Source organism: Rhamphochromis sp. 'chilingali' (assembly GCF_963969265.1).
Source record: "Rhamphochromis sp. 'chilingali' genome assembly, chromosome: 4".
In the NCBI taxonomy this organism is placed as follows: Eukaryota; Metazoa; Chordata; class Actinopteri; order Cichliformes; family Cichlidae; genus Rhamphochromis; species Rhamphochromis sp. 'chilingali'.
In genome coordinates this window covers 28290605-28316966 of record NC_137948.1, presented here as the reverse complement: position 1 = coordinate 28316966, position 26362 = coordinate 28290605, and the positions used below count along the sequence as shown (strand labels likewise).

The 26362-nt window shown below is 41.7% G+C and overlaps 2 protein-coding genes across 6 annotated transcripts; one reads left to right on the top strand and one right to left on the bottom strand.

Annotated features, from left to right (window-relative positions):
* Positions 1-469: 469 nt before the first annotated feature.
* On the bottom strand, positions 470-23271 carry pcm1 (pericentriolar material 1). 5 transcript variants are annotated; one of them, XM_080880225.1, is made up of 40 exons: positions 23130-23271; positions 21780-21894; positions 21116-21364; positions 19700-20026; positions 18407-18577; positions 17791-17910; positions 17386-17572; positions 16934-17043; positions 16414-16687; positions 16177-16324; positions 15643-15858; positions 15292-15458; positions 14171-14388; positions 13355-13497; positions 13137-13266; positions 12434-12604; positions 12116-12294; positions 11720-11935; positions 11377-11635; positions 11100-11245; positions 10822-11018; positions 9881-10061; positions 9490-9794; positions 9119-9280; positions 8794-8850; positions 8413-8585; positions 6596-6727; positions 5910-6039; positions 5328-5495; positions 5102-5199; positions 4407-4541; positions 4101-4304; positions 3943-4002; positions 3702-3852; positions 2325-2485; positions 2172-2235; positions 1847-2055; positions 1646-1738; positions 1374-1497; positions 470-1173 (listed from the first exon to the last, which is right to left on the bottom strand). In XM_080880225.1, the coding sequence occupies exons 2-40, from the start codon at positions 21873-21875 to the stop codon at positions 1148-1150; spliced, it is 6357 nt and encodes a 2118-aa protein (XP_080736351.1). In that variant the 5' UTR covers positions 21876-21894; positions 23130-23271; the 3' UTR covers positions 470-1147. The 5 variants fall into 5 exon arrangements, with proteins under 5 accessions (XP_080736351.1, XP_080736350.1, XP_080736349.1 ...); XM_080880224.1 differs by having other exon boundaries at positions 23109-23262; XM_080880223.1 differs by having other exon boundaries at positions 23081-23257.
* Positions 23272-23325: 54 nt separating this feature from the next.
* On the top strand, positions 23326-26149 carry sart1 (spliceosome associated factor 1, recruiter of U4/U6.U5 tri-snRNP). The gene is made up of 2 exons (XM_080880228.1): positions 23326-23484; positions 23652-26149. The coding sequence occupies exon 2, from the start codon at positions 23659-23661 to the stop codon at positions 25966-25968; it is 2310 nt and encodes a 769-aa protein (XP_080736354.1). The 5' UTR covers positions 23326-23484; positions 23652-23658; the 3' UTR covers positions 25969-26149.
* The last annotated feature ends 213 nt before the right edge of the window (positions 26150-26362 follow it).

Sequence of the window (26362 nt, the reverse complement as noted above, 5' to 3'; positions counted from 1 at the left end):
GAGCACAAGCCTTCCATCCATAGATGCAGACCACCTCCTGCAGAATAATACAGCTCAGTATTTCAGAGAAGGCAGACATCCTGAACTGGACAATTCATGCTCAAACAATCTGCACGAATAAACTAAAACAGGCCAGAGAAACAATATTTCTGTATGACTGGGTGAACTGTGCCTTTGATCTATTTTTTTTTTCCTCCAATAAATCCACTTCATGTTTTTTAGTCGGCTAAGTAGATATTTATGTTACTAACCAGTTGAAGTGGCATACCTTATATTTACCTACATTCACCGACCACTTTATAAAGCGATATATACATACATATTTTTAGATATAATTATATTTGTTCAGTAAACTATGTAGGTGACAGTTCATTCAAATTTAGTGGTATCAAGAAGAAGAGCAAACAATCAATGAGCAGTAATGGAGATTTATCATTATGATATATGTAGTAACCACATGACAAAACCATGTTTGAAAGTTCCAGCATTTTATTAATTAAAACTCATTACTGTAGCCAACATTTTAAATACATGGAAAGACTAACCATTAACTGAAACAGTATATAAAGAGGAGTGTGAAGGGACAGAAGCTGAGTTGGAGCTTAAAGGTGTGTTCAAGCTAAAGAAACATTTAGCTGAAGTCAGCTGTCATCTCTTTGTAAATAGGAACCAACTTCAGAAAAGGTGAGATGTACAGTAACAGTAAGGCCAGAGCAAGACAAATAAAACATTAAAAAAACCAAAACAAACAAAAAAAACCAAAACATCACAACTGATATCGAACTGATCCCAGAACCATGGGAGAAAAAAAAAATCTAAGGCGGATCTGAACAGGAGCATCAGCACTATAGCGATTCAAGCAGAGGATTAACTGTTGTGATCCAGAGCATAGAAGAAAATTCTCCACTCCAGATTATCCATAAATCACATTAAATATTCAGGGATAAAATTAACCCAAAAGTGTTGTTGTATAGGAGTACAAGTCTTAGTATTATCTGTTGCACATGTGTTTGTTAGAGAGTCGCAAATGATTTGCAACTTTAAACTATCAGATTAAGAGTTAACAATCCTACAACCAGAACAGGTTTTAGGGTTTTAAAGTATAGTGTTGCTAAAAAACAAACAAACAAAACATCTGTATAATTCTTTAAGCATCCTGGGCAGCAGCGGTTTCTGAAAAATAAAAGAGCAAAAAAAAAAGGGTACAATTTGCTGTCACAAAAAAAAGCTTCACAGTTTGTTTATGTATCGACTTAAAAGCTGCTCGGGTCTGTGGATGTCTGCCGAGAGACGGCGGCTTTGCTTTTGGCGAAATGTGTGACATCCGCACAAACAAAACTGCGATCTTGACTGACAGAGACTGTAATCCATACCTGGTTCCTTCAGTGCCTGCGCGTTTCCCACCAGCCCAGTCAGCAATTCAGTGTTCCCGTTGAGGATCTCTACCGACAGGTTGTTATTCTGCTGCTCCTCCACGATCCTCTTCTGCAGCTCCTCCTGATGTTTACAGCACACAGACACATTGTACAATCAGACACCTTTTGCCACGGGGGTGGGGGTCATGCCTCGGCTTTTAAAATGCTTGCAGTTTGCATTTTAACTGAGCGTTTTTGTTTTGTTTTTTTACTGTTAGTCCTTTACGCACCTCACACATGACTGTGAGCTGTAGCGGTAAGTCGTCCACCTTAACAAAGTCGTCCTCATCAGACTTTTGGCTCGCGTTACCAGATCCCACCTCCTGAGCATAGACCCAGAAAAAAAAAAAAAAAGCAGCAAATTAAGGTTTGACATTATTTCTACAACAGGAAGGGGAAAAAAGTCACATATAGGTCATATTTGGACTTGCATCCACGCTGATCATGACGGGCGAGTCTGTGTCTGGGCTGCTTGTGGTCGTTGCCTCCTTGGTGACATCCTGACCTTGGTACATGGTGGACTCCCTCTCTGAGGCAACAGCAGAAGCCCCAGCTTTGCTCTCCTCCTCGGGGCTCTGGCACTCCACCCTCTCATGCTCCTCCACTCCAGAATCCACAGTCTCAACTGACCTCACGATTTCTGCAAGACAAAGTTTGTGAGTGTGCAAAGAGAGCCCCAAAATATTCCTGACAAGTTTACTATCGCGCACTGGCCGGGATCGAATTCCGCTGCTGAATACGTAGAAAAGGCCTCACCGTCGTCATTCTCCGAGCTCCTCTGTTCAGTTCTTATCTCTTCGGCTTCGCTGGCTGCTGTACCCTGGAGTACAACACAATTACACAGTCAGACTAAGAAGAAGCTGCTTAATAATGTAAGCTACAGCTGTTGCACACATCTCCATGGCTGACCGTGGCTGTGCTCTCCTGCTCCGCCTGTCCGTCTGCAGAAGCCTGTAAGGATGTTTGGACGTCTACAGGTCCTGCTTCAAACTCCTCGATTTCCTCCTCTTCGTTCTCATCCTCCCCACTGCCATAGTTAGTCAGCGCCTGCGTCTCTGCTTTGGAGAGACCTGAAAAGCAAAAAAAAAAGTGAAAATGAAACGGCAAAGTGGTCGGGGTGCAGGTTTAAGTGAGCAGCGATTCTCTGTTTTGATTCCCAGCTGGTTGGCCATTTTCCAGGTCGTTTTTACTGTTTGTTCTTGAATAAAGGCGTAAAATCCCAAAAGTATGTGCTTAAAAAAACCTTTAAAAAGAAAAAAGATAATGACCTTTGGGTTTAAAACTGTAAGAACATTTGAAGATTCAAAAACATTTAAACGCAATAAATTATGATTACAGATAAAGAGTAATTGAAATATTTGCACCATTTCAAGGGCACCAATCACACTGCAGATACCTTTTATTATTCTGTACTCAGGGTCAGATATCTTTCAACTTGTATACCTTTTACTGAAGCAGCCTTTCAGATCTACTAAACAGCAGCTCATTTAACATGCAGCCTCTGTTTACCTGTTAGAGACGTGGCTGCGATTAAAGTTTTTTAGAATAATGGTGTTTATTGAGCAGCTTTGTAATTGCAGAAAACACGGCATCAGAATTAGACAGCTGCACTGAAACGACTCCACTTCAGCCAGCGAGCAGAGACACTCAATTTTCCAGAGATGTGCTCCCCCTCTGGTTTGTACCACACTGCATGATAATGAGTACACATACACCTAAAAGGTAAACTACTACTTGAAGATCAAAGAAGACCAAGAAGTGCTGACTCTTGTGGTCAGTTACCTGACCTCAAACTCCACCTGTGGGGTGGAAGAAAAGAAGGAGAAGAAAGCGGAACTTTCTTAACACGACAAGAAGATTTTCGGAGCATCGTTGGGTCATGCGGGGATAACTCAGGCCGTCACAGTTCGAGGGCTGCAGTTATTAAGTCAAAACTGAGGCGTGATCAGACATCACGAGAAAAAGTTGCCAATTTTGTGTCATAAATACTACAAAACCGAGTAAAGAGCAAGAAAGTGAGGCTGAAAGAAACCTTTAATGTAAAGTTCCTATCAGAGTGGTTATCAACGATTTCAAATCACAGGATCATAATTTGAATGTTTTTTTTGTTTGCATTTTTAAATATTTAGACTCTTATCACCTCAGAAACAACCTGCCTGACAAGTAACATAATTTGCTGTTTGCAAATTAAAGCAAAGGGCTGAATTCTGTTCACTGAACATTTTTAGCCTGAGGACCTAAAGTTATTCACAAGAACCGCCTTTTCTTACTCCACTTTTCACTCACTGATTGACAGAGGCACTTCCCGTCCACCTTCTTCATCCTCATTATCCTCTTCAGCCTCCGAAGCCTCACTGCTCCTACTGTTCTTCATCTGCGTCTGCAGGTAAAGCTCCTGGGAAGCAGAGGCACTTCCCTGCTCAGCCTCATCTTGGTCCTGGAAGACAGTGAGAGACATTGTTGTTACAAAGATTAATTACTGACAGTTTCACCCAATAAAACAGTCATCGGTGTGAAGATTACCTACCTTGTCTTCATCTGTGTATGCTGGAGAAAGAGATTTATTGCCGCCACCGGCTGTATTATTCTAATACGGAGGAATAAATAAACACAGCATTAAAATTAGGATCATTCAAGCTAACATTGCATTACAAATGCTTGGAGAAAGAAAACAAAAGATGTAACCTTCTGACTGTGTTTGGCTTTACTATGCTGCTCAGCCCTGTTCTTATGTTTGTGTTTGGCTGCCAAAGCGGTGCCGCTGCTGTTGTCCAAATCCTGCATGAGCCTGAAGAAGGCCAGTTCATTGAAGAGGATCTCTGAAATCTCCACGAGCAGGTCCTCCCCGCAATCCTTCAGAGTACGGCCGACAAATTTACTGAGAGAGTCCTGGAAGAAAAACAAAGAGTGAACCGTCAGACAGGCAACTTTTCATGTGATCCAACTGCGCTTGTTGAGGCAAATTTAGAGCAAGGCTGGCATCGGTCCTACCTGCAGTATGCCTCCCAGCTGTCTGTGGAAAAAACGGACAAACTCTTTGCTCTCGTCGTTTTGCTGGGTGAGAGTGAGGACCATGCGCCGGACAGAAGTCAAGAGCTGGACGGAGCACACCTCGTCCATGTTCTCCTGTGAGAAGAAAGACGGACAGTGACGAGTCATTTTAGTCTTCAGTAACTGCTCAGAAGCGCGAACTTTACTGACAACCGAACGCACATTAGAGCAGTGTGTGGACAGCTATCATTCTCATTTCCAACTCCACATTTTATTCTTGGACTTCGCATGAGTCATTTGAAATTAATCCCTGTTTCTCTTATATTTGGTGCAAACCCTCAGTTCAGCCTCTGTGCTCAATGCTATACACCTGAAAGACACACCTTATTAAAGACTGGAAAAACAAGAAAATCTAAAACTGAGGGTTTAGAGCTTCTTTCTTGCAACCATGTACATTTTTGAAAACTGGGAAGAGTTTAACATAATCATCTGACATTTCAAAAGTATATAGGACAGAAAATATTGAAAAGGTTAATAGGTGCCACTTAAAGGCTAATTTGTTCAATACACATTTAGTTGAAAGTTTAATAAGCAATTACTAATAAACCACAATGTGTTTTGCTTCTGTTAAGCACAGAAAATTCACGTCACTTGAATATTAGCAAACTCTATTCACTGTCTGTGGTTTATCCTACCTTAAGGAAGGGAATGACTTCTGTCATGATGGCTTTGATCTGACGATCCAACTGCTGGGTGTCGATCTGAGGGCAGTGCACTTCGCCTCCTGCAGCTCCTGATCACAGAGAAATATATATATTAATTCAAAACGCCATCTATTTATAATAAACAGCCATAAGAAAGACCACAATCAGCCAGCCACAGGCCTTCGTTGTACACATGCAGGGTCTTGTGATTAGGTACCTTCGAGGTGCTCAGCAGGGTTAGCAGAAGGACGTTCAGCATTTGAGACGTCAGAAGTGCCTGCACCTGCAGTGCTGGCGCTGCAGGGGTTAAACTCAGCTTTAAGCTTCATGCGCTCATATTCCCTAATCCTTGCCAGAGCTTTATCTAAATGAATCACCGTGTTGCCTGTCAGAGCCGCACAGAAAGGAGAGGGAAAGGAGGAAAAAAAGGGGGGGGACACACCAAACATTTTACAATCAGTGAAGCAAGAGAAAAAGAACTGAATAATAGATTGTTTTGTATCTGTAAACAGGTTTACACCATGGGATCAAACAATGTATGGCAGCCTTGCTCTCAAGTTATGATAGCAGGCCAACAAGTCAAAGTTTTACATTGCCAAAAAGTCCTGTTGTTTACTTATTGATCCTGACGTGTAAACTGATTGGTTTACCAAAACCAGCACTAACAAGCCCAGCGGGGGAAAAAAGCAAGAGGAGGTACCAGATTTGTAGTTCAAGGCAAAAGGAAAAACGTTTCAGATGAATACCTCCAAGTGGAACTTTAAAAAAATAAATTTTCCCCAAATACATTTATATATACCCAGGTCATCATTAGCAAAAGGTTCCAGGTTGGAGGAGGTTGACATGGTGCTGTCGTTGTCCACAGATTCTGCATCATCCCTCTTCTTCATTGTGTCTTGCGTGATCCTCAGATTTTTCTCCACCACCTCCTGAAAAAATAATTCAGATTTGAGGCACATACGCTGTGGTCGCCATTTTTTTAGCATGGAAAATTAGACATTTCATCCATCACTCCTGAACGAAGCCATTATTTAGACAGACAAAAGCCTTGGCTCCCAATTAGTACAACTCTGGGGACCCTGGAGAAGAACAAAGACCACATGTCTGATCTGGCAACAGACGCACAGGCAGAACAGGGTAATTTTTTTCCTTTCTCTTTTTCCTTTTTTGAAAAAATACTTCTGACGCGTGCCGTCAAGTTAAACTCAAAGACAATGAAGATCGGGGAGGGAAAATTAAAGTCAGAAAATAAAGAGGGACATGGAGTGATGAAAGGAGACAAGACGAGGTGGGATGAAAGGAGATGAGGCCGAGAGAGAAATTAAAGAAAGGTATAATGAAATGTAAGAAAGAAAGCGAAGGGGAAGGATGACAATGAGGGATGAAAGGCTTCAGAAGGACCAAAGCGACATGGAAGCAAGAGAAAGGAGGAAGAAAAAAAAAGTGTGAGAATGCCATGCTGGGAAGCAATAATGTTTCTCTTACTGCATCACTGGTAGTCAGGCTCTCGCTGGGTGTGAGCTCAGACTGAGAGCCGGCAGCCCAAACTGCAGGACCAAGACGGGGCATCTGGTCTTCGGTTGCACTCCTCTCGGCTAGATGCCTGCTTACTATGTCCTGTAAGAAACACACAGAGAGGGTATCATAACTGTTAGATCAAGTGTTTCAGTGTCTATCTGCCCATGTCATGTCACAGACATATAAACATTACAGTGCATCCAAAGACACAAGCTAGAGAGAGTCCATGAAAAAGGAAGCCCATCAGCAAAAACAAAAACTGAAGCACTAACAAACACACACACACACACACACACAACCCTAAGTTAACATCCCACCCGGCATGATTTCTTTATCTTGTCCACCATTGCTACTGTTTTGTGTGCATATGTCACTGTACCTGCCATGGCAAAGAGCTACAGCGCTGAACTAGACAGCAGTCAGGAAAAAGAGAGGAAGACAGCCCAAATTCCAGTAAAAATAAAAAATATTCACCCCTCACCTTTATTTGAGTTAATACTGTAATCTTGCTCAATTGACAGGATACATTTAACCAACTTCATGCAACTCTTGAACTTAACTTCCTTTTATGCATGTGGCTAGAGACTGGCCACAAAGTCAAACAATGTTAGTTCCTCTTCAAAGAAAATTTCACTAACCCTGGCTACCAGCAGCTAACACAGGCTTACTGCATCAAAACAGCAATGCTTACTTACAGAAAAGTTCAGGATCTCCTCAACAAATCGCCTCAGTATCACTTATCTGACAGAAGTGAGCTTCACTGGCTCATCAACTCATATCAGACTCCTTTCACAACAAGTTTTACAGCCTCCTCTAGAGTAAATAGACTTGGACACATGCTGACAGCTAAGGTCAACCACAGACTGACAGCCTAGACTCACTATACATGAATTATTACAGTGAAAAAAAAGTTTTATTTCCATTATTTCAGTTTCATAATCATCAGAAGCCAAAATCACATGATTAAAATTTAAAAAAATAAAGAAAAAATAAAAAAAACTAATTTTGAAAAATATGATCTGTAGCCATGTTTTTTCAAAATTAGTTTTTTTGTTTTTTAAATGATCTGTAGCCAGGCAGCACGCTGGCACGGTGGTTAGCACTGTTGCCGCACAGCAAGAAGGTCCTGAGTTCAATTCCAACATCAGGCCGGGGTCTTTCTGTGTGGAGTTTGCATGTTCTCCCCGTGTCTGCGTGGGTTCCCTCCGGGTACTCCGGCTTCCTCCCACCGTCCAAAGACATGCAGCTTGTGGGGATAGGTTAATTGGATAATCCAAATTGTCACTAGGTGTGAATGTGCGAGTGAATGTAAGTGCGAATGGTTGTCTGTCCCTGTGTGTTAGCCCTGCGACAGACTGGCGACCTGTCCAGGGTGTACCCTGCCTCTCGCCCTATGACAGCTGGGATAGGCTCCAGTGCCCCCCGCGACCCTGAAAAGGATAAGCGGAAGCGGATGGATGGATGGATGATCTGTAGCCATCGTCAGCTGTAGCTCTAGTCTCAACAAAAAGCAGAGATACTTTCAAACCTCTTTCAAAGAGGTGTTCCCAGATATTTTCAGACGATTGTAAAAATCAAGTCAGTGATCAAAGTTATCTTTAATACTTGACAGACTGTATTTACAGATGTTCAGTGCCACATTCTCACACCGAATCCTCTTTCCAGCCAGATGGGAAAAAAATAAAAAATAAAAAAAATAAAAATCACCCAAAAATCTTATTATGTGAACCCAGGACATTGGATTTAAACAGCAGTTGAACATGTTGTGAAAATTTTGAGCCTACCTGTAGGGAATACAGTGCCCTCTGGCGCAAGTAGTCCGTGTTGAGCAGCTGCAGTTCGTGGAAGAGCTCAATGAGAAAGTGTGGCCGGGACTCATTCTGGGATATCAAAGTAGCTACTTCAGAGTAAATGGTCTCCCTCAGCGTTTCAAACAGTGAGAAGTCACTGCTTGCATCTGAAATTTAAAGATGTGACACCATTACAGACAGATATTTGCAAACTGCCACAAACAACAGAAAATACCATACAAAAAACTACTGACTATTTTCACAGCTAAAGATTTATCCTGCACACATGTTTAGTTAAGCCAAAAAGGAGAAGAAAACAAAAAAGCCCATGCATGGGATAGTTAAGTAATGCTAAGATCTGCATGGTGACTTTACCTGGTGCTTCAGTGCATGCAATTCTGTTAGAGAGGAAGGGTGTTCTCCAAGCATAGGCTGTGAGTAAGATAAATTAAAATTGACAAAAAAAAAAAAAAAGGAAATTAACCCAAAATTAAAATGAAATCTGTGGTCATGAAGAATGTGCCAAGTCAATTACATATATATTAAAATAAAAAGACAGGGTGTTATTATGAAAGAGAAAGAATAAACATTCTACAATAAAATAATGTGGATCATAAATAAAAGAAAACACACACACACACAGAAATAACAGAGGAAAAGGAGGGTGCATTGATTTTACTACAAGCAGCTTCAGCCATACCAGAGGAGAGGTCGTTCCGTTTGCTCCCAAGCTTAGCCTTGCTGTCCAGCTTTTCTTGAGTAAGTTTGTCTAAAAGACTCTGATTGTGCTCCTTCTGGTGGCACGTGTCTGCACTCTCCTGGACAGAGTCTGCAGTGCTGCCAACACTGTCGCTCTCATGACCTGAGGGAGCCACCAACAAATGAAAAGACACATACTGATAATGTTTCTCATATCAATAATTTGACACTTAGGTAAGGAAATGCAGAAAAATGCCCCTGAAGATAAACTCACAATACAATGGAACTGAATTCAACAGCTTTTAAAAGGAGCTTCCTGCATAAAATATTCAATTGGCCTCTCAGCAGGGTGCAGCATTCCACTTTTAATACCTTCACTGTTCTTGCCCTGCCCTTTGCTCCTCCTGCGGCGGCTTTTGGGAGTCTTGCTTCGGGAGGCCAGGTTGGCTTGTGCGGAGGCCTTGCGCCCGGTTTTAAAAGTCTTTGTTATGGTGGTGGGATCGACCGGCTCGGGCATGCTGCTTAAGCTTTCCTGCGACCCCTTGTCAAAGTCACGATGTCTTGATTGGTGGTTGGCAAAAATGGGAGAGGAGGAGGGAGACTCTCGGGCCTCAGCGTTAGACAGTTGATGGCGAGTGATATTGTTTGAGTAGGAGGTGTTAAGCCAACCTGCCGCCCTAAGGCAGGGAAAAAAAGAAGGTATTGATAATAATGTTCCATAAAGAAACACAAATGAGTTTTCAGGCAACATTGATTGACATACCCTCTCTCTGTAGAAGTGTTAAGAGGAGAACGCTGCAGCGGTGGAGGGAAACTCAAGTATTCTGTTTTGATTGAAGTGTTGGGATCTGACTGCTGCTTCTGATGTTCAGGAGTAGCCTGACCTACTGCACCTTGAGGAAAGTCACTCATGGAACCAGGGAACAGGGGATATAAATTAAAGCCTTCAGACAGAAAGAAAAAAAAAACAACTTAGATTAAGATGGCAATTAGGCAATTAAGTCAGACAGTGAGATTTTTTTACATTTCACACCTACTGAAGGTCCCCTTTGAATATATTAACCATTTCTAAATCAAATGCACCGATTGAAAATGTGTAATTCACACCAATAATAACATTTTTTCAATAGTGTTTATGCCAGAGCAGTCACTGTAGGTTATACTTTTAATTTTAGAGTGGAAAATAGGATTTCTGGCCAAGTGTAAAATTTGGCTTTTATAGTACATCATAATCAATAATTCTGGTTAAAAAGTGAAAATCCTTATGCAAACTTGGCCCCTTCACTGTCCACTTTAAAAACAAGTCTTGAAACCCATTTTTCCTCCTTGGCATATGACACAGTATGACCCTGATTTTATTGTTTTAAATGTAATTCTAATTATCATTTTATACTATTTTATTTTTTTGCTATTTGTGCTAATTTTATTATTTTAAATGTCATTTTAATTATCATCTTATTTTTATTTATTTATTTTTTACTTGTTAAGTGTATCATTTCTGGCATGTCAAGTGTACAGCACTTTGTGTTCAGCTGGGAGTTGTTCTGAAAGTGCTATATAAATAAATTGCTTCCTTGCTTGCTTGCAAACTTCCTCTCTTTTCAGACTCAAAAATATTTGCCCTCTCTGTTGTTTCTATTACACAAAAATTCAAAAATTATTTAGAGAATTAAACTCAAAAGCTGATAAATTTTCATATCATACTGGGAGGAAACGGGGATGTCATGTTGTTGGCTGAAGGATGCAGGGTAGAGGAGAAGGGGAGGAAGAAACCAGGAGAGGCTGGAGGGCCGGAGCTGGATTCCTGGGATGATCCCTGCTTCTGGGTTTGCCAACCTGCTGATGAAGAGGAAGGCATAGGCTGCTGCTGATGAAGAAGGTCATTGAGGACCTGCTTTAGTCTGAAAGAAAAGTGACATCATGTAGTTTCTGTACTTCATAGACATAAAGTGAAAAATACATATTGAAGTTGCTGTTATCACCTCTGGATATTGTTCTGTTGCCAGGCCAGCTGGGTGTAGCACTGGTGTAACTGGTGCATGATGAGCTGAACCTGTGGTGATGACAGGTTGTTGGGCAACATGCTGTACTGACCTGTCAGCAGAGTTTGTAGCATGTATGATAGTGTCTGTGGAAACAGGTGAGACACAAAAAGAATGCTTTTCACTTGTTGACAGCGGTTTTAATCCAAACACTGGACACAAACTTCAACCAAAGAGCATTTCAGCATCTGTGCATGTATGTGCCGAGTGCACTAACCTGCTGGTCCTGCAGGAGTGTCTGACACATGCTGGTGCTGTAGTCCAACTGTCTCTGTAGCTGGCTGACCTGTTCCTGCCAGTGATACGAGCCCTCTGTGAAGGAGAGCTCCGAGGCCCAGCGCAGGTTTTCTTGTCGCCGTGTGCCCCCCTGCTGGCTTCCAGACTGGTTCAAACTTCTTGACTGCTGCTTGGCCTTAGTCTTGTTATGAAGAAGCCCACCACTGTCACTGGAAAAGGCTGCCGGAGGCTTCAGATTGCTGCAGACACAAAAAAAAAAAAAGCATGTAAATTATTGATCACTACACAGTGACATAAATCCTTCCTTTGCCACTTTGTCTGACCTTCCTTGATTCTTCCTGTTACTGTAGGAGCACAGGTTCCTGCTTGGTGAGTAGAGATGAATGTCATCATCAGAGGTGCTATCTGTACATTCTTCCTGCTCTTCTTCTTCCTCTGCGCCCATCTCAGAGCGATATTCCTCCTCCTCATCATCATCGTCGTCATCATCATCGTCATCATCCAGGTGGCATGGAGAGGAACCCCAGGTGGCCATTGTTCTAATAACAAATCATGAACAATGGTTCAAAACGTTTGTGAAACAATGACAAATGACAACCTAGCAGAGGAAATGCTCTGCATCCGAAAAAGAGAGCATGCGTTACACACTTTCGCTGCTATTCATCTTCAAAAAAATTATCTCCTCATGAGACAGACCCCTAGAACAGAATCTCTCCTACCTTTCATCCCTGCTGACAGGCTGTGAGGGTGTAGCGATGCCCTCTTCATCTTCAATCTGGCAGGCAGAGTCTCCAAGACCACTACGCCTCTGGTGTTCAGCCATCAATGACTCTAAGTGCTTTCTTCGCTGTCTCAGTTCTTCGCGCAAAATTTGATGGCGACGCATTTCTGACCAAAGCTGCCATTTCAAAGCAAGAACAGAAACGATCAGTGGATGTGGATTATTCTCAAAGTGTAAAGTGTGTTTGATATATCACAAGAGTTGGTTTAAATAGTTAGCTAGCAGGTGTTTTGTCGTCTATGGTGGAGTCTGTCACCTCGTTGTCAGTGACTGAAGAAGTAGCTGCTTCTGGGGCTGTGGCTTTGAGTACGGCTGAGTTTGTTTTGGCTCCAGACGATGGAGGAGCCGGGGCGGTTGCAGGAGTGGAAACTGCAAGTGGAACCTTCCTCAGCAAACCCTGCTGACTCACCGTGCTGGACACAGATGACTGGAAGGAAAACCAGCAGAAATACTGTTTACATCTGAAAACAGCTCGTAACACCTGACTTCTAAGCACAATGGCAACATGACATGGCCAACTGTGTTGGAATAAAATCTGTGGTTACAGTTACACTGGATTAAAATTCAATTTGTCATATAACAAAGCAAAAAAAAAAAAAGACTTCTGAAGTATGAGTATAAACAAGAGATCAATGTTTTAATGTTACAAACTTTATCTACTAACCTTATGTTATGTACATTTTTCTTAGTTATTTTTAGAAATTTCAAGTTTGTTTGTGCCATTGGTTGGCTTTGCCATAACTGAGCTGCCTCCAGTCACTTGTGTGTAAACAACAACACAGGTGGACATGAACTGAATCCACAAAATTCAATTTCAAGTACTAAGAATCAGAAATAAAAAGCATTACTTACTACATTCTTAAAGCATTAACATGTCAGTTTTTATACACTGAGACTGTTCCCTTTGCCACCAGTCCTACATATAGCTGCATGTATGTGTATTAATATGAGTCAAGTACCTGAAGGTCAGGGCAAGCCCACTGCAAGTCCTGGATCTTGCCTTGGATTTCAATGAGCTTCTGACGCTCTTCATGAAGCATCTTCAGCTCCTGCTTCTGCTGACGTAGCTTCTCCTCATACAGCTTTTCTCTGTCAGAAGAATAAGGTGGGACTGATGTGATGCAACTTCAAAGTCAAATAAAGGGTTTTCAAAAAGAATATTTTTACAGTTCTGTACCTGGCTTTGCTGGAGAGGGTAATTTCTCTGGGACTCTGTTTTGATCCTGCTCCTAATGTCCCCGGCACAGAAGCCCTGGTGTTATTTGGCTGCTGGCGTAAAGCTTCATCCTCATTAGCTGTTGTTCCATCTGTGTCATCACTCTGGATACACACAGATTGGATCAGTGCTTCTTCACTAAAATAGTCAGTCGTTTATGATCTAAGGGAACAGTTCAACTGACTGCTTTAAGCGTCTTTAAGAGTCTTTTCCTATTTTTCTTGCAGTTGCAGGTGTGTTTGTTTTTTCATTTTTGTTTTCTCATATTCCAACAAACTAATGTCTTATGTTTATTTAAAACATAAGTAAAAGTAATGGTTGTTGAATTTGTCTCCAAAAATCCAAAACATTTCTACATGTCTACTCATGTCTAAGTACTCTTACTGAATTCCACCTAAAAGCTTTGGCACAGTATCAGTGGTTCAGCTACAGCTGGTAGGGTTAGCATTTAAAGCTTGGAACACTCTGTAATCTGTTAAGTCGCTTCGTATTTCAATAGTGAACCTAAACATAAGTCCCATAAGTACCAATAAAGTGCATGTAAGCAACAGATTCCTCAGTAGTGGGATAAAATGATTAATTTTACACACATTTACAGAATCAGAGCCTCATGATGGTTTACAGTGGTTGTTGCTGGGTTTATTTAATGACAGTTTAATCTGGAGTGTCTTTGCTGTTTACAGGTAGTTTGGATTTTAAAAAAATCTTTTTACTTTGTTAAGCTACACCCAACTCATGACCACAGAACTTTGAGCATTGTTCTCTCATCTTTCTCACTTGAACCATGGCCACCAGCTCCTGCAGCTGCCACAGTTTTTGCTTCGCAGTCTGTCGATGGACCTTCTGACCAAAACCAGCTTCATTCCCAAGGCTGCTCCTCCGACTAGACTCCGATGCCTCGCTGTCTGGAGCCACAGCCTGCGCCCCTCGCTCATTATCAAGACCATCTTCATCCTTCAACAAATTATAGGGGATGTCTCTGTTGTACTGGCAGTCTAAATCAAAGCAAAGTTACAGGAGTATCACTTACAGATCACAGAAAAACAAGACAAAACATTGGTCTGACTTTGACTTTAAGTGGCTGTTCAAGTCAAAGAAATAAAAAATGAAGGTTAACATTATTTTATACAATGGTCAAAACACAGCAGAAGACAACACATATAATGAGTTTCTCATACATAGGATTTTATTTGGACATGCCATCAGGTATTTTAACCCTCTCGAGGCAGGCGTTGCTGATTTGCAACAGTTAAAAACTAACAACCTGATTACCCCACATACATATTTTATGAGTTGGTTTTTTTTTTACTCAGAAGTACCACTGCAGGACTTGGTTGTGCATTAGCAACAAAAAGTTTAATTTTAGCCTGAGAGGGTTAAAGACTCTCACGAATGCTTGGTGCCTAATTTTTACAAATTTTTCTGCAGCCTGACGCCGGTTATCTGGCACCGCTTTAGTCTACAGGAAGGATTTGACAAGATTTGACATGGGTTGTCAAACAAGCGGCAGACTTTCACACCAGCATTACAAACTTACTCTCAGACTGTACTACAGTCTGAGAGAATGGTTGGTGAGCAATTTTTACAATTTTTTCTACAGCAGTTTAGCAGCAGTCAACCTTGTTGCTTTTATTTTGAAAGTTTAAACCCCAAATGGTAGATAGCCCCGCAAGTCCTTCCCATGTCATATTTTCCCTAGTGGCTAGCTCAATCTGTTATGTAATTCAGGTGCCGTACTCCAACTACACCGTCTTGGACTGAAACTAAAATTAAAAAATTAAGTGCAGTATAAGCTTATATAAGCCTATTATGACTAACTCTGTTATTCAACTCACATATTCTTATTTATAAAATAACACTAACACCATCAAGTGTGTGTCAGTCTGTGCAGTGTGTACCTATAGCTGAGGGGATGTTGAGGCTTCGAAGGTTTGCTGCTGACCGGTTGTTGATCTCACATTCAGTGTTGAGCCTGCCGTCCCGGTTGTTTGTGGCGCCACTCCTGGGGCTGCGCCCGTTGGTCAGGCTGTTCAGGTCTGCCCAGTTCCCACCGCGCTGTGGGTTCCTAAACAGATAAGGTGCAGTGACCGTTGCGGTGTAGAATTACTTACACACAATCACCTAATTACTAATGCTATCATATTGCAACTTGGAACCAGTGACAATAATAACCATTTTAACAAAAGATACTGAACTTGTTAACAAAGATTAAGAAATTCAAAAAACATTTTATTCATTAAGTTACCCACCTGATGTTAGTTACAGGCTGGCGGTTCTCCTGCTCCGAGTCAAACATGGCCTCAAACATCGAGCCATCCTCCGTCTCATCTTCCTCGTCCTCCTCCTCATCATCGTCATCTTTCACGTTTTCATTTACTGCGTCTACCATCATATCAGAAGTCTGCTCGTAGTACTGGACCAACTCTCGCAGTTCATTCAAGCGCTTGTGGACCTCCTTCAGCTTCCTGCAGGAAGTGAATGAAATGTGAGTATATGCTAGGTTTAATCATTAAAAATTAAGTGACAGGCCAGGAAAATATTTTCACATTTCTCTTCCTTTTCAAAGGCTAAAGTATAGAAAAAAGAAAATAAAGACTGCCATAAACGAGGAGGTCTAGTGTCTTGTTCAAGAGCACTTTAGAAAAGGATGAAACTTGTCAACAGGAGGCCGTGTGGAAGGTTTTGTGACGTCAATGTTATACTATATCCCCACTCCCTGTACAGCAACCTGCTGTTGATATTTGACCTGCCTATTCAAGCTGTGTCTTTGTTTGCGTACGCACCTGAGCTTATCTGCTGAGTTGGAGCTGTCCTGCTGTTGTGTAATTGAAGGATGAAAGGAAGTTGAGGCTGAGGCCCCAGAGGTCAGAGTGGATGGAAACTCTGAAGATCCCCCCATACTCAGACTGTACTGTGCTGACAAGCCGCGACCTAAGTGAATCCACACGCAATTCATCAACAACTTTAGAAGAATAAAAGCCATGTAATGGTTGAAAAGAATGCCTTAAAAATACTCATACGTGAGTTATTATTGAGTGTCTGGTCTCTGAGTGAATGCAGCTCCTGCAGGATCTTGTCCATGGTCTGCTTTTTGTCTTGAAGTTCCTGGAGTTTGGTGAGTTTGGCGCTGGCAGCTGTTGCTCCAGTGTCTAGACCAGTGTGTGGGCCAGAGGCAGAGTGGAGGAGCGGCCTGTGTTGAGGGGGGCCAACAGGCTGCGGAGTCCTAGACCAGCACACCTCTCTGGAGAGGGAAAGACTCTCTGCCTGACGCCGGTTATCTGGCACCGCTTTAGTCTACAGGGAGGATTTTTCAAGATTTGACATGGGTTGTCAAATGAGTGGCAGACTAACGCCATTCACACCAGCATTACAGATTTACTCCCAGACCGTACTAAACAAATAGTCTGACATGACTGGCTCTGATGGAACTGATATGAATCTAATGTAAATCTAAAGTCTGTAGACTGATGGCTCAAACAGAGGGGATAAAATCATATGATTTATGGACATGAGAGAGTAAATTTACAGTTTCTACCATACCTGAGAGTCATGAAGCTGGTTGTGGAACCGCTGGATCAAATCGTTTAACTCATCATTGAGTTCTGAGGTGATGCTCAGACCAGAAACGCTGCCTGTGGTTTCTGTGACAACTAATAACAACAAAGAAATTAAGAGAAAAAAAAAAAAAGAAAAAAAAAAAACAGATTTATTTGTGTCAGTCACTGAATATAAATTTCAACTCTTAACACCTTTACCAGAGAATACTGATTAATGTTTGTAAATACATTAGCTCTGCTGAATAAATATTTCCTGAGAATATTCCATCTAAGATGTCAGGAATGCATAACCGACCGTTTGTGAGACAAATCGTTTTAAATTTTTCCTCTAAGACCAATTTACACAACGATGTGATGTGAATGATCATTCTAACCCTACACACTAATAGTCTGTACACAGTGATTATGCCTGTCACTTTTTACTGTATATCTCACCAGTGTCTTCAATCACAGCGAGTGCCTGCTCTGCACTGTACTGCATGGCCATTAGAGCTTCCTGTCGGCCCTGCAGGGCCCTGAGCTGCTCCTGCTGCTCCAGCATCTTCTTCAGCAACTCGTGCTGCTTACGCAGATTCTCCAATTCTTCTTTCTGGTCAGCACGCATGGCTTCTGGCCTTCCTCCCTAACAATGCAAACCCACAGACAGTCAGCATTATTTTACCAAAAGCCATGTTAACAATACTGTACTGCTACTGAACAAGAAGGTTAGAAGAAATAAATAAGACAAGATAAAAGCCAGAGGAGGGACAAAATGTTTAGTTTCCATTTTCTCATCACAGAACTCAAAGACAAAACAGAGTGTGTACGTACTGCACATATGTATATAACAGCTGTACATACTGTTGCATTTGAAGCATCTGAAGATCGAACTTCTGTGTTAAGAGAAGTGCTCTCTGCCACTGAACCTGAGCCAACTGCAGAGTCCAGCGTCCCCACATCATCTTCCTCATTCTCCTGTGCCTATAAAAGCAGCAGAGAGAACAATCAGTGATTGTAAAAAAGGATAAAATCAAGAACTGGCATGCCTATATACTCCCTCTCGACTGCAATAGATGGTGATGATAATTAATTGGTAGACTACAAGGCTTAAGACTAAAATGTATCTTTCTAGAAATTTTAATTTCTCAGAGAAAATATTAAATAAAACTACACAAAAAATTAATAATAATAAAAAAAAATCACAGAACAATAAAAAATGGTAGTTACAGTTTTTATAGCATATTATAGCTTAAAATATGATTAAACTATTTATTAAATAGCGTGTGGAATAGCCCAAAGACAACAAACTACTGTAGTTATGAAGAAGCCAAATTTGTAAAAGAAAATAAATAAATAAATAAATAAATAAATAAATAAATAAATAAATAAAATTAATAATTTCCAAATGATGTTAAAAGCATGAAGCAGATTCTAAAAGATATTCGGGTGGAGCTGGAGAAACAAATATCAAATTTACCAGCATTTTCTGCAGGAACCGTAAATAGGACTTCTCCTGCTCCTTGAGGTGGTCGATGAGATGAGAAAGACGCTCCACGTTGGCCGGCACGTCATTTTTTTCCACCAGGTCATCCCGCATGGAGCTGGCCTTACTGATATACTCGCGGATCTGTACCAATTTGCTCACCACCTGAGACCAAAGAAAAAGAGGAGGGTGGTGTAAGGGTGTGGGTTTCAGATTGAAAATAAAGAGTAGACTGAGAAAGACTGTAGGATAGGTGAGCAAGCATCTGTAAGGAAGGCTCAGACTGGGCTAAACAAGGGCAAGAAAGGGGGTTGGGCGGAAACACTGGGCACAGAGGGTGGCATATTTATAAAGTGCCCTAAATACAGCCTCGTTTCAGCTGCACTGGCTCTCCCTCACTTTCATCCTAGTTCTCGTTTCTCAGAGTTGAGTGCAGTAACACACGGACGACGACACATATATGTATGGATAGGTTATTTCACTTGCATAAAATATAAATATCAAGAAAAGATCAAAAATTTTCATTGCATCTCAGTCAAATTAACTATAAACATAAATGTGTGTGTTTTTGGTAAGTGCCATTTACCTGCAACACTTCAACAGTCCACACTCTGTCTTTGCTGGAGGTCTTGTACCTGCCCCATAAACTAACTATAATTGCTATTCACCACGTGTAGCTAGTTTTAGGCCTTGTTCCTTGCTTGCAAACATTTCTTTGCAGCATCTGAATGTTAATATTATATACCACAGATAACAATATAACCCCTTTTTTGCAATTTTACATTGAGTAACATTCTTAAACTTTTAAAGTAGGCATTCATAGCAACTAAGCATCCACTCAGCCACTGCAAACTGATATTAACTTATTTTTAGATGTTCCAAAGTTTTTTTTGCTGAAGTTTTTCCAACTTATGAATTATTCAAATGATATTGGTTGCATCCACTTCAAACATAGTGTTGCATTTAAAAATAACAAGCAAGTTAGCAGTTTCAATACTTCACATGTCATTTTTGTCCTGTTTTGATCAATACAAGGTTTCAATGATGTGCAAACATGTTTAACACACTGTTAAAGATTCAAGTTCCCAAATAGATCTCCTCTAACTGCTTTAAAAAGTCTTATTTTCCTCATAGCACCATAGGCTGGTCAGAGTTTTCAATCATTAAAATTCCTATCTACTTAATGGATTGATATGTCTGCAAACTGCTCTCCACTCAATCATCAAAACTCCAAGACATCAAGCGGACATCAAACAACAGATCAAATTAGTAACAACAAAACATTACCTGGCTGCTGTCTATTCTCGGCTCTCCTCTGCCATGTTCCCTGTGCGACGAGGGCAATCTGTCTGTGCTGCCATGACCGAGCCTCGGAGGTTCCTTCGTAGGAACGACAGGAGTTAATGTGTCTCTGAGTCCTTGGCTCTGCTTCTTAGTTTCCTTGGTGATCACTGGAGTAGCCGGGGCAGAGGAGGAGGGGGGGAGCAGCTCCTTGCTTTTGTTAGTGTTTACATGCAGAGGTAGGAAGTTATAGGGCTTCTTGTTCTCGACAGCTAACTGGCGCTGGTTGTTGGCAGCTGTGACGCGCCCCTGGGAGTCACTGCCGATGCTCCTCTGAGTAAGAAAAGTCATCACAAATCAGACAAATCACCACTCAAAGTTTTGGGTATTTTTTATTTTTTTATTTCACAAACTGCAAGTGAAGTAAATGTTCAGAATTTTGTTTCTTTAAAGCAAACATCTGACAAAGGATAAATGAATATTGTAAAGGTATGTAATTTTATTTATATATTTATCTAACTGCCTTTTTTTTTTTTTTTTTTAAACACTCTCCTCAACTTCTAGCTTTCTCCACTAATGAAGAGCCAAACAAATAGTTATATATTAACAATCTTCTCTTTTGCTTTCTCCATTTACAATCCCCAAATTCATCTCCCACGCTTGTGTGCCGCTCTGTCATTCTGCCACCCACACTGGTGCAACAGAACAAGGTCAGTCAAACAACTCTGTATCAAACTATGAAAAATATTCTGCTATCACTTCCCGCAGCGACTGCTGAAGTGCCACAGCAGATTTAATCACTAACTTTTTAGTTTGACGGTATGATAAGTGTAGCCTGACAGATACTGGGACTTCTGAGATCATTACCATATAAATTAGTTAATAAACCTGATGTTTTAATGAATCTGACTACTGAATATTTTTGTTCCCAACCGGCAACAAAAGCAACCAAATTTTTTAAGTGAAACAAAGAAATGCGAAGGCTGGGACACCCGAAGCTGAAAAATAAACTGTCCCTGACTCTGGTAGCCAAGCTATAACATTTTTTTGTGTCATTTCCCAGTTGAAATTTATACCAATGATATGTCTGCAACCTGCTCTCATGAGCCAGTATGACTTGTAAGCCTTACTCGATTCCTGTGGCATGCATGTGCATTCCTGTAATTGTTTTTCCTAAAAGACAGCAGCCATATTCATCCAGTCACAGGAAACACTGTCAGATTATGAATTCTGTATTGTGTTACTGCACAACAGCTCTTTGAACAGAAATCAAAAGCAACAAATGAAGCCAGTCAACATTTTTATACAACACCACCACCTGAGACGGGACATAGGTGTCATATCACTAACAGTAAGTCATGCAAGCCACTTTTTAGTAATCTATCACAGTAATACCCATTAACAAAAAGCAAAGCATTTTACCTCATCCAGGTCTGTAAAATTGATCCTCTGCCGGAGTTTGTCTAGTTCAGCCTGGTCCGGTACAGACATTTGGGTCGTGTACTTCATATGGGGGAAGGAATGAGGAGTGCGTGCTCTCCTGCGACCTGCCCCAGGAGTGGACTCTGGCGAAATATCATTAGTGAGGCGGCTTTCCACCACCGCAGCTGACAGCTTTTTCTTGTTTTTCTCTGATGATCGGTTGGCTTTCTTCTGCTGTACACCCCAATCCTTAGGAAAGCACACACAAAAAACAACATTTGAGGTTAATTATTATTCAAGGTAAAATCAATGAAATGTATTTATTTTAAAGGAGAGTGCAGTTTAACATAGTTCCAAAATGGACATGAAACTGATCAGAATCAGAATGAGAGAAGCTTTATTAATCCCGTAGGGAAATTGATTGACAATTAATTACATAATACTATCAAAACAAAACTAAAATACACAGTGTAAATAGCATACAAAAGAAAGTAGGATAGACGGCTATAAATGGGAGTTACCATAGCGTTTATATCACTTGGTAGAAAAAAAAGATAATGAGCTGTACTTCAAAAAGAGAAAAGTCCTTTATTGTCATTGTACATGTACAATGAAATTATGGGGCTTCTACCATTCTGACATTCAGCATTGGGCCAGCCCTTACCATGTTGTTCAGCCTATCTTCAAGACTGCAATTGCTTACAGTCCAGTTGTGCAGCTCTTCTGCACTGTCATCAAAAGGTGTACCTCCAGTTGCCATGCTACCCTCCTACAGCTTGCTGAAATTCACAAAAATTGTCATACTGGTCAGCACAGAAAAAGCACTCAAAATAAGTAAGCAAAAAAAGTAACACACAACTATATCAAAATGACACCCCGTGTGGTTAAGCAAACGCTTCTTAAAAGCTTGCTGGAATCCACAACAGAAAGACACCACACTGAACCACGGACTGAATTAAATCAATTTCTTCAATGACAGACAGGGCATTACGCATCTCATTAAAACGAACTTGACCTTGTTCATAATTTAACTTTATGACTAAGGTCACTTGGCTAATCGTATTTAGCTATTAATAACAACGTACGGTTGATTAAACAGGCTCTGAATAAAACTTCATCAACGCTTCACATGATGGACAGTCACAGTTAACGGTAAAGCTAAATATGCATCAGTTCTTACCAACAGAGTTTAATTAGCGGCTTTATTTTAAAGCTCGAAAGCATCAGTACCTCTGCGCTGATCACATAAACGTGCCGTCTGTTTCGGTACCCTGTCTCTGAGCGCTAGCTACCGTTTGGTTATTGTATGTGGCCCGCTCGGATTCCCGGGGAAAGCTAAGCTATGACATACTCCCCCCAGCGCGCGGCGGCTTCTAGCGCGAGCTTCATTCCTGTACTCCGCAGGAGAATTTATAATATTACCAACAAGAAGTCCAGCGACGAGTATTGCAGCAGCTGGTGTTGGCTATAAACACAAACCCTAGTATCAGCGTACACATCATATTTGCTAAACTTCACTAGCACAACACTTGTGACCTAGTTCCGTCCCGCAATCGCCATGGCAACCCCGACTAACCCGTACCAGCTAACCCGGTGTTTAACGTTTACGCTGGTCTACAAAAGAATGAGAAAACTAGTGTTGCTAGCGAGTGGCTAAAGTTGTCAAGCTTGCCGATGGAGCTGGCTAGTACTAACCAGCTCCCAGGCTCGCCGTAGCAGCTGCTCGCAGTGCAGCTAACTTTAAATGTATAGGTAAAAGTTCGGTCTCACAAATATCTCGCGTAACGACAGCTGAAATACACTTAAAAGCTGCGAATTCGGTCATTTATGTGGATAACTTAAGGTCTGAATAACTTCTGTGCCACCGCACATTAGCATCAACGTAGCTGTACCAAAACGTATCATGTTAAGTGATGGCTTTTGGTCATTTTGTTAGGACTGCACTTGCTAAGGTAGCTAGCTTACGTTCCAAGATAAGAAACGGTGGTGTCACCGTTCAGAGCCAGAAACGGACAGAGATGTTGTTGCCCGTCGTTGTTCTTCATATACGCCAGAAAGAGCTTCACAGATTCTCTCTTCGTCCGGTGAAATCCATTTAATTATTAGCAACGTTTCCGAGACGCATCCCTAGCGTGACATAACATATACACTCCCGCACGGCAGGCGGCGTCAGCCTCTGGCTGACGATCGCAGGAAGTGCGTTTTCAGGAAACAGCAACACTGTCGTACGCTGTTTTTTGTTCTTAAACTTACACGAACGTGGTGTGAGGTTATTTACACTGGCCTGAAGAAAACATACAGCCGACCATTCTAGTCCCTTACCGAGATTGGATTTTGAACGCAAATTTCAATCTTTGCCTTCAAACTACGTAAGTTGTGGCTTCGGTTAATGACTTAGTTTTCATAGCTTATGTAAGCTAGTTAGCAAGGGAAAGCTAACCGCTTTCCCGTCATCAATCAAATCTTAAAATTGTCAAAGCTAGCGGTTTTATTTTTCACTGCTTGCATTTTTTATTGTTGTTGTTGTAATTTTCAGATAAACGATGGGTTCGTCTAAGAAACATAAGGAAAAGAGCCGCGATAAGGACACAGAGGAGCGCCGTCGTGAACATAAGAAACATCGCCACAAGGAGCGCGACAGAGACACTTCGGACCGAGACAAGGAGAAAAGAAAGCGCTCCAGGTCCAGGGAAAGAGGCAGACGGGAGAGCCGTGGGAAGGGTGAAAGGAGCAGCGGGGAACCACGAGTGAAGAAGGAGAAAGTAGATGCGGGATATGAGGAAAGCAATACTGAAGTGCAGCCTCAATCTGCGAGCGGAGATGCATCTCTCAGCATCGAGGAAACAAACAAACTCAGGGCAAAGTTGGGTCTGAAGCCTCTGGAACTGAATGAGAACAAGAAAGAGCTTGGGACCAAAGAGGAACCCATGGTTGCAGAGACCATCAACCCCGTGGTCATCCAGCAGCAGAAAGAGATGAGAGAGAAGCTTGCAGCTTTGAAGGAAAAACGCATACTCAATCAGAAACTGGGGAAAGTCAAAACCCTAGCTGAGGATGACTGGCTGGATGACACATCCTCCTGGGTCGAGAGAAGCAGAAAGCTGGCAAAAGAAAAAGAAATGGCAGAAAAAAGAGCCAAACTTCTGGAAGAGATGGATGAAGAGTTTGGTGTCAGCAATCTGGTAGAGGAGGAATTTGCTCAGATTAAACAGGATGCGTACACATCTCGAGATTTAAAGGGACTCATAGTGCAGCACAAAGTAGAGTCTTTCTCTGAGGGCCAGACTGTCATCCTGACCCTTGAAGACAAAGGTGTTTTGGAAGAGGAGGAAGATGTGCTGGTAAATGTGGGACTGGTGGACAAGGAAAAGGCAGAAAAGAATGTGGAATTAAAAAAGAAAAAGCCAGATTACAAACCTTACGAAGAAGAGGAGAGCGTTGACGACATGGTTTCATTTAAATCTCGCTCTGTTCTGTCAAAGTATGATGAGGAAATTGAAGGTGAGAAGAAAAAGAGCTTCCGGTTGAATACAGGTGGTTTTGCAGATGGAGAGCGAGAGCGCGAGCTCCAGGCCATGAAAGAAATGCTGCGAAATCAGGCCCAGTCCTTGGAAATGCCTGCGCTCTCTATCGCCTCGGAGTACTACACACCACAGGAAATGGTGGGCTTTAAAAAGACAAAACGTAGAGTGAAGAAGATCAGGAAGAAGGAGAAGACATCCACTGCAGATGACCTTCACCTCGATGACACCCGCAGCTCTGACTTTGGCTCCAGGACACGTGGCCGAGGCCGCAAACAGGAGGATGATGAAGACCAAGAAGTAAAGAAAGAGGAGAAGGTGGTGACGCATGAAATCCCCCTACTGTCTGACGACATCAGGATGGCAGAAATGGACATAAGCGACGATGAGGAATTTACCCCTCCTGAGCCAGCTGTAATTGAGGAGGATGAGGCAGAGCAGGAGCTGCAGAAGCAGTTGGAGAAGCAGAGGAAGCTGAAGCAAATGCAGCTCCTGAAAGACTCTGGGGCGAAGGTGGCAGAGCAGGTTAAGAAGCTTGTTAAAGATGACAATGAAGACGATCCTGACAAGAAGAACAACATTGTTTTCAATGCTACCTCAGAGTTTTGCAGAACCCTGGGTGATATCCCAACATACGGACTGTCAGGCAACAGAGAGGACCAGGAAGACATTATGGACTTTGAACAGGAGGAGGAAAAAGATGATGCTGGAGGTTCAGACTCTGACATGGATGAGAATGTTGGATGGAGCACAGTTAACCTGGATGAGGAACAAAAACAACCAGATTTCGCCACAGCCTCTGCCACCATTTTGGACGAGGAGCCCATCGTCAACTCCGGCCTCGCTGCTGCCCTGTTGCTGTGCAAAAATAAGGGTCTGTTGGAGACTCAAATGCAGAAAGTAGCACGTGTCAAAGCGCCAAAGGGTGCCCTGCCCAATGGCGACTACTGCATCGAGGACAAGATGGGCTTTGATGACAAGTACAGCCGCAGGGAAGAATACAGAGGCTTCACGCAAGACTTCAAGGAGAAGGATGGCTACAAGCCTGACGTCAAGATTGAGTACGTGGACGAGTCTGGGCGGAAACTCACTCCAAAAGAAGCTTTTAGGCAGCTCTCCCATCGATTCCATGGAAAGGGGTCTGGAAAAATGAAGACCGAGAGGAGGATGAAAAAGCTGGAGGAAGAGGCGTTGCTGAAGAAGATGAGCAGCAGCGATACTCCTCTGGGAACTGTGGCTTTACTGCAGGAGAAGCAAAAATCCCAGAAAACGCCATATATTGTGCTTAGTGGGAGTGGAAAGAGTATGAATGCAAACACCATTACTAAATAAGCATGAAATAAGTGTATTATAATTGTGTATAATTAACGTAGAAACATTCAAGTACATAGATAAAATACACCACACACATACACATCTTTTAATTAATGTCTACGATTTAATGTCCTAGTTTATAGAAGCTGCATTGTTGTGTTGAAGAATTGTTCAATAAAATCAGTACAATTCAGAGGAAGTGTTTGGTTTTTCCTTGTGTTTGGAATTTACATGATTAATTCAGATCACAGCTATATTAAGTCATAAAACAACAAAATTATTTCTCTAATATTGTAGGTTATTTACTTTACCACAAAAAAGATTACTGTACCTGTGAACTAGTGCTATATAAAAACCTGGATATATTGAATTGAGCACTGTGTGTTTAAAATGCCTTTTAGTTTCATGAAAG

Excerpts from the sequence above, each read along its gene's own strand:
- pcm1 (XM_080880225.1), bottom strand. The coding sequence starts at position 21,875 with ATGGCAACTGGAGGTACACCTTTTGATGACAGTGCAGAAGAGCTGCAC. Across the intron at positions 10,062-10,821 it reads GACATCCCCGTTTCCTCCCA|GCTTTAATTTATATCCCCTG; the intron begins GTATGATATGAA and ends TTCTGTCTGAAG. Across the intron at positions 5,496-5,909 it reads TTTTGCTAATGATGACCTGG|GCAACACGGTGATTCATTTA; the intron begins GTATATATAAAT and ends CGGCTCTGACAG.
- sart1 (XM_080880228.1), top strand. The coding sequence starts at position 23,659 with ATGGGTTCGTCTAAGAAACATAAGGAAAAGAGCCGCGATAAGGACACA.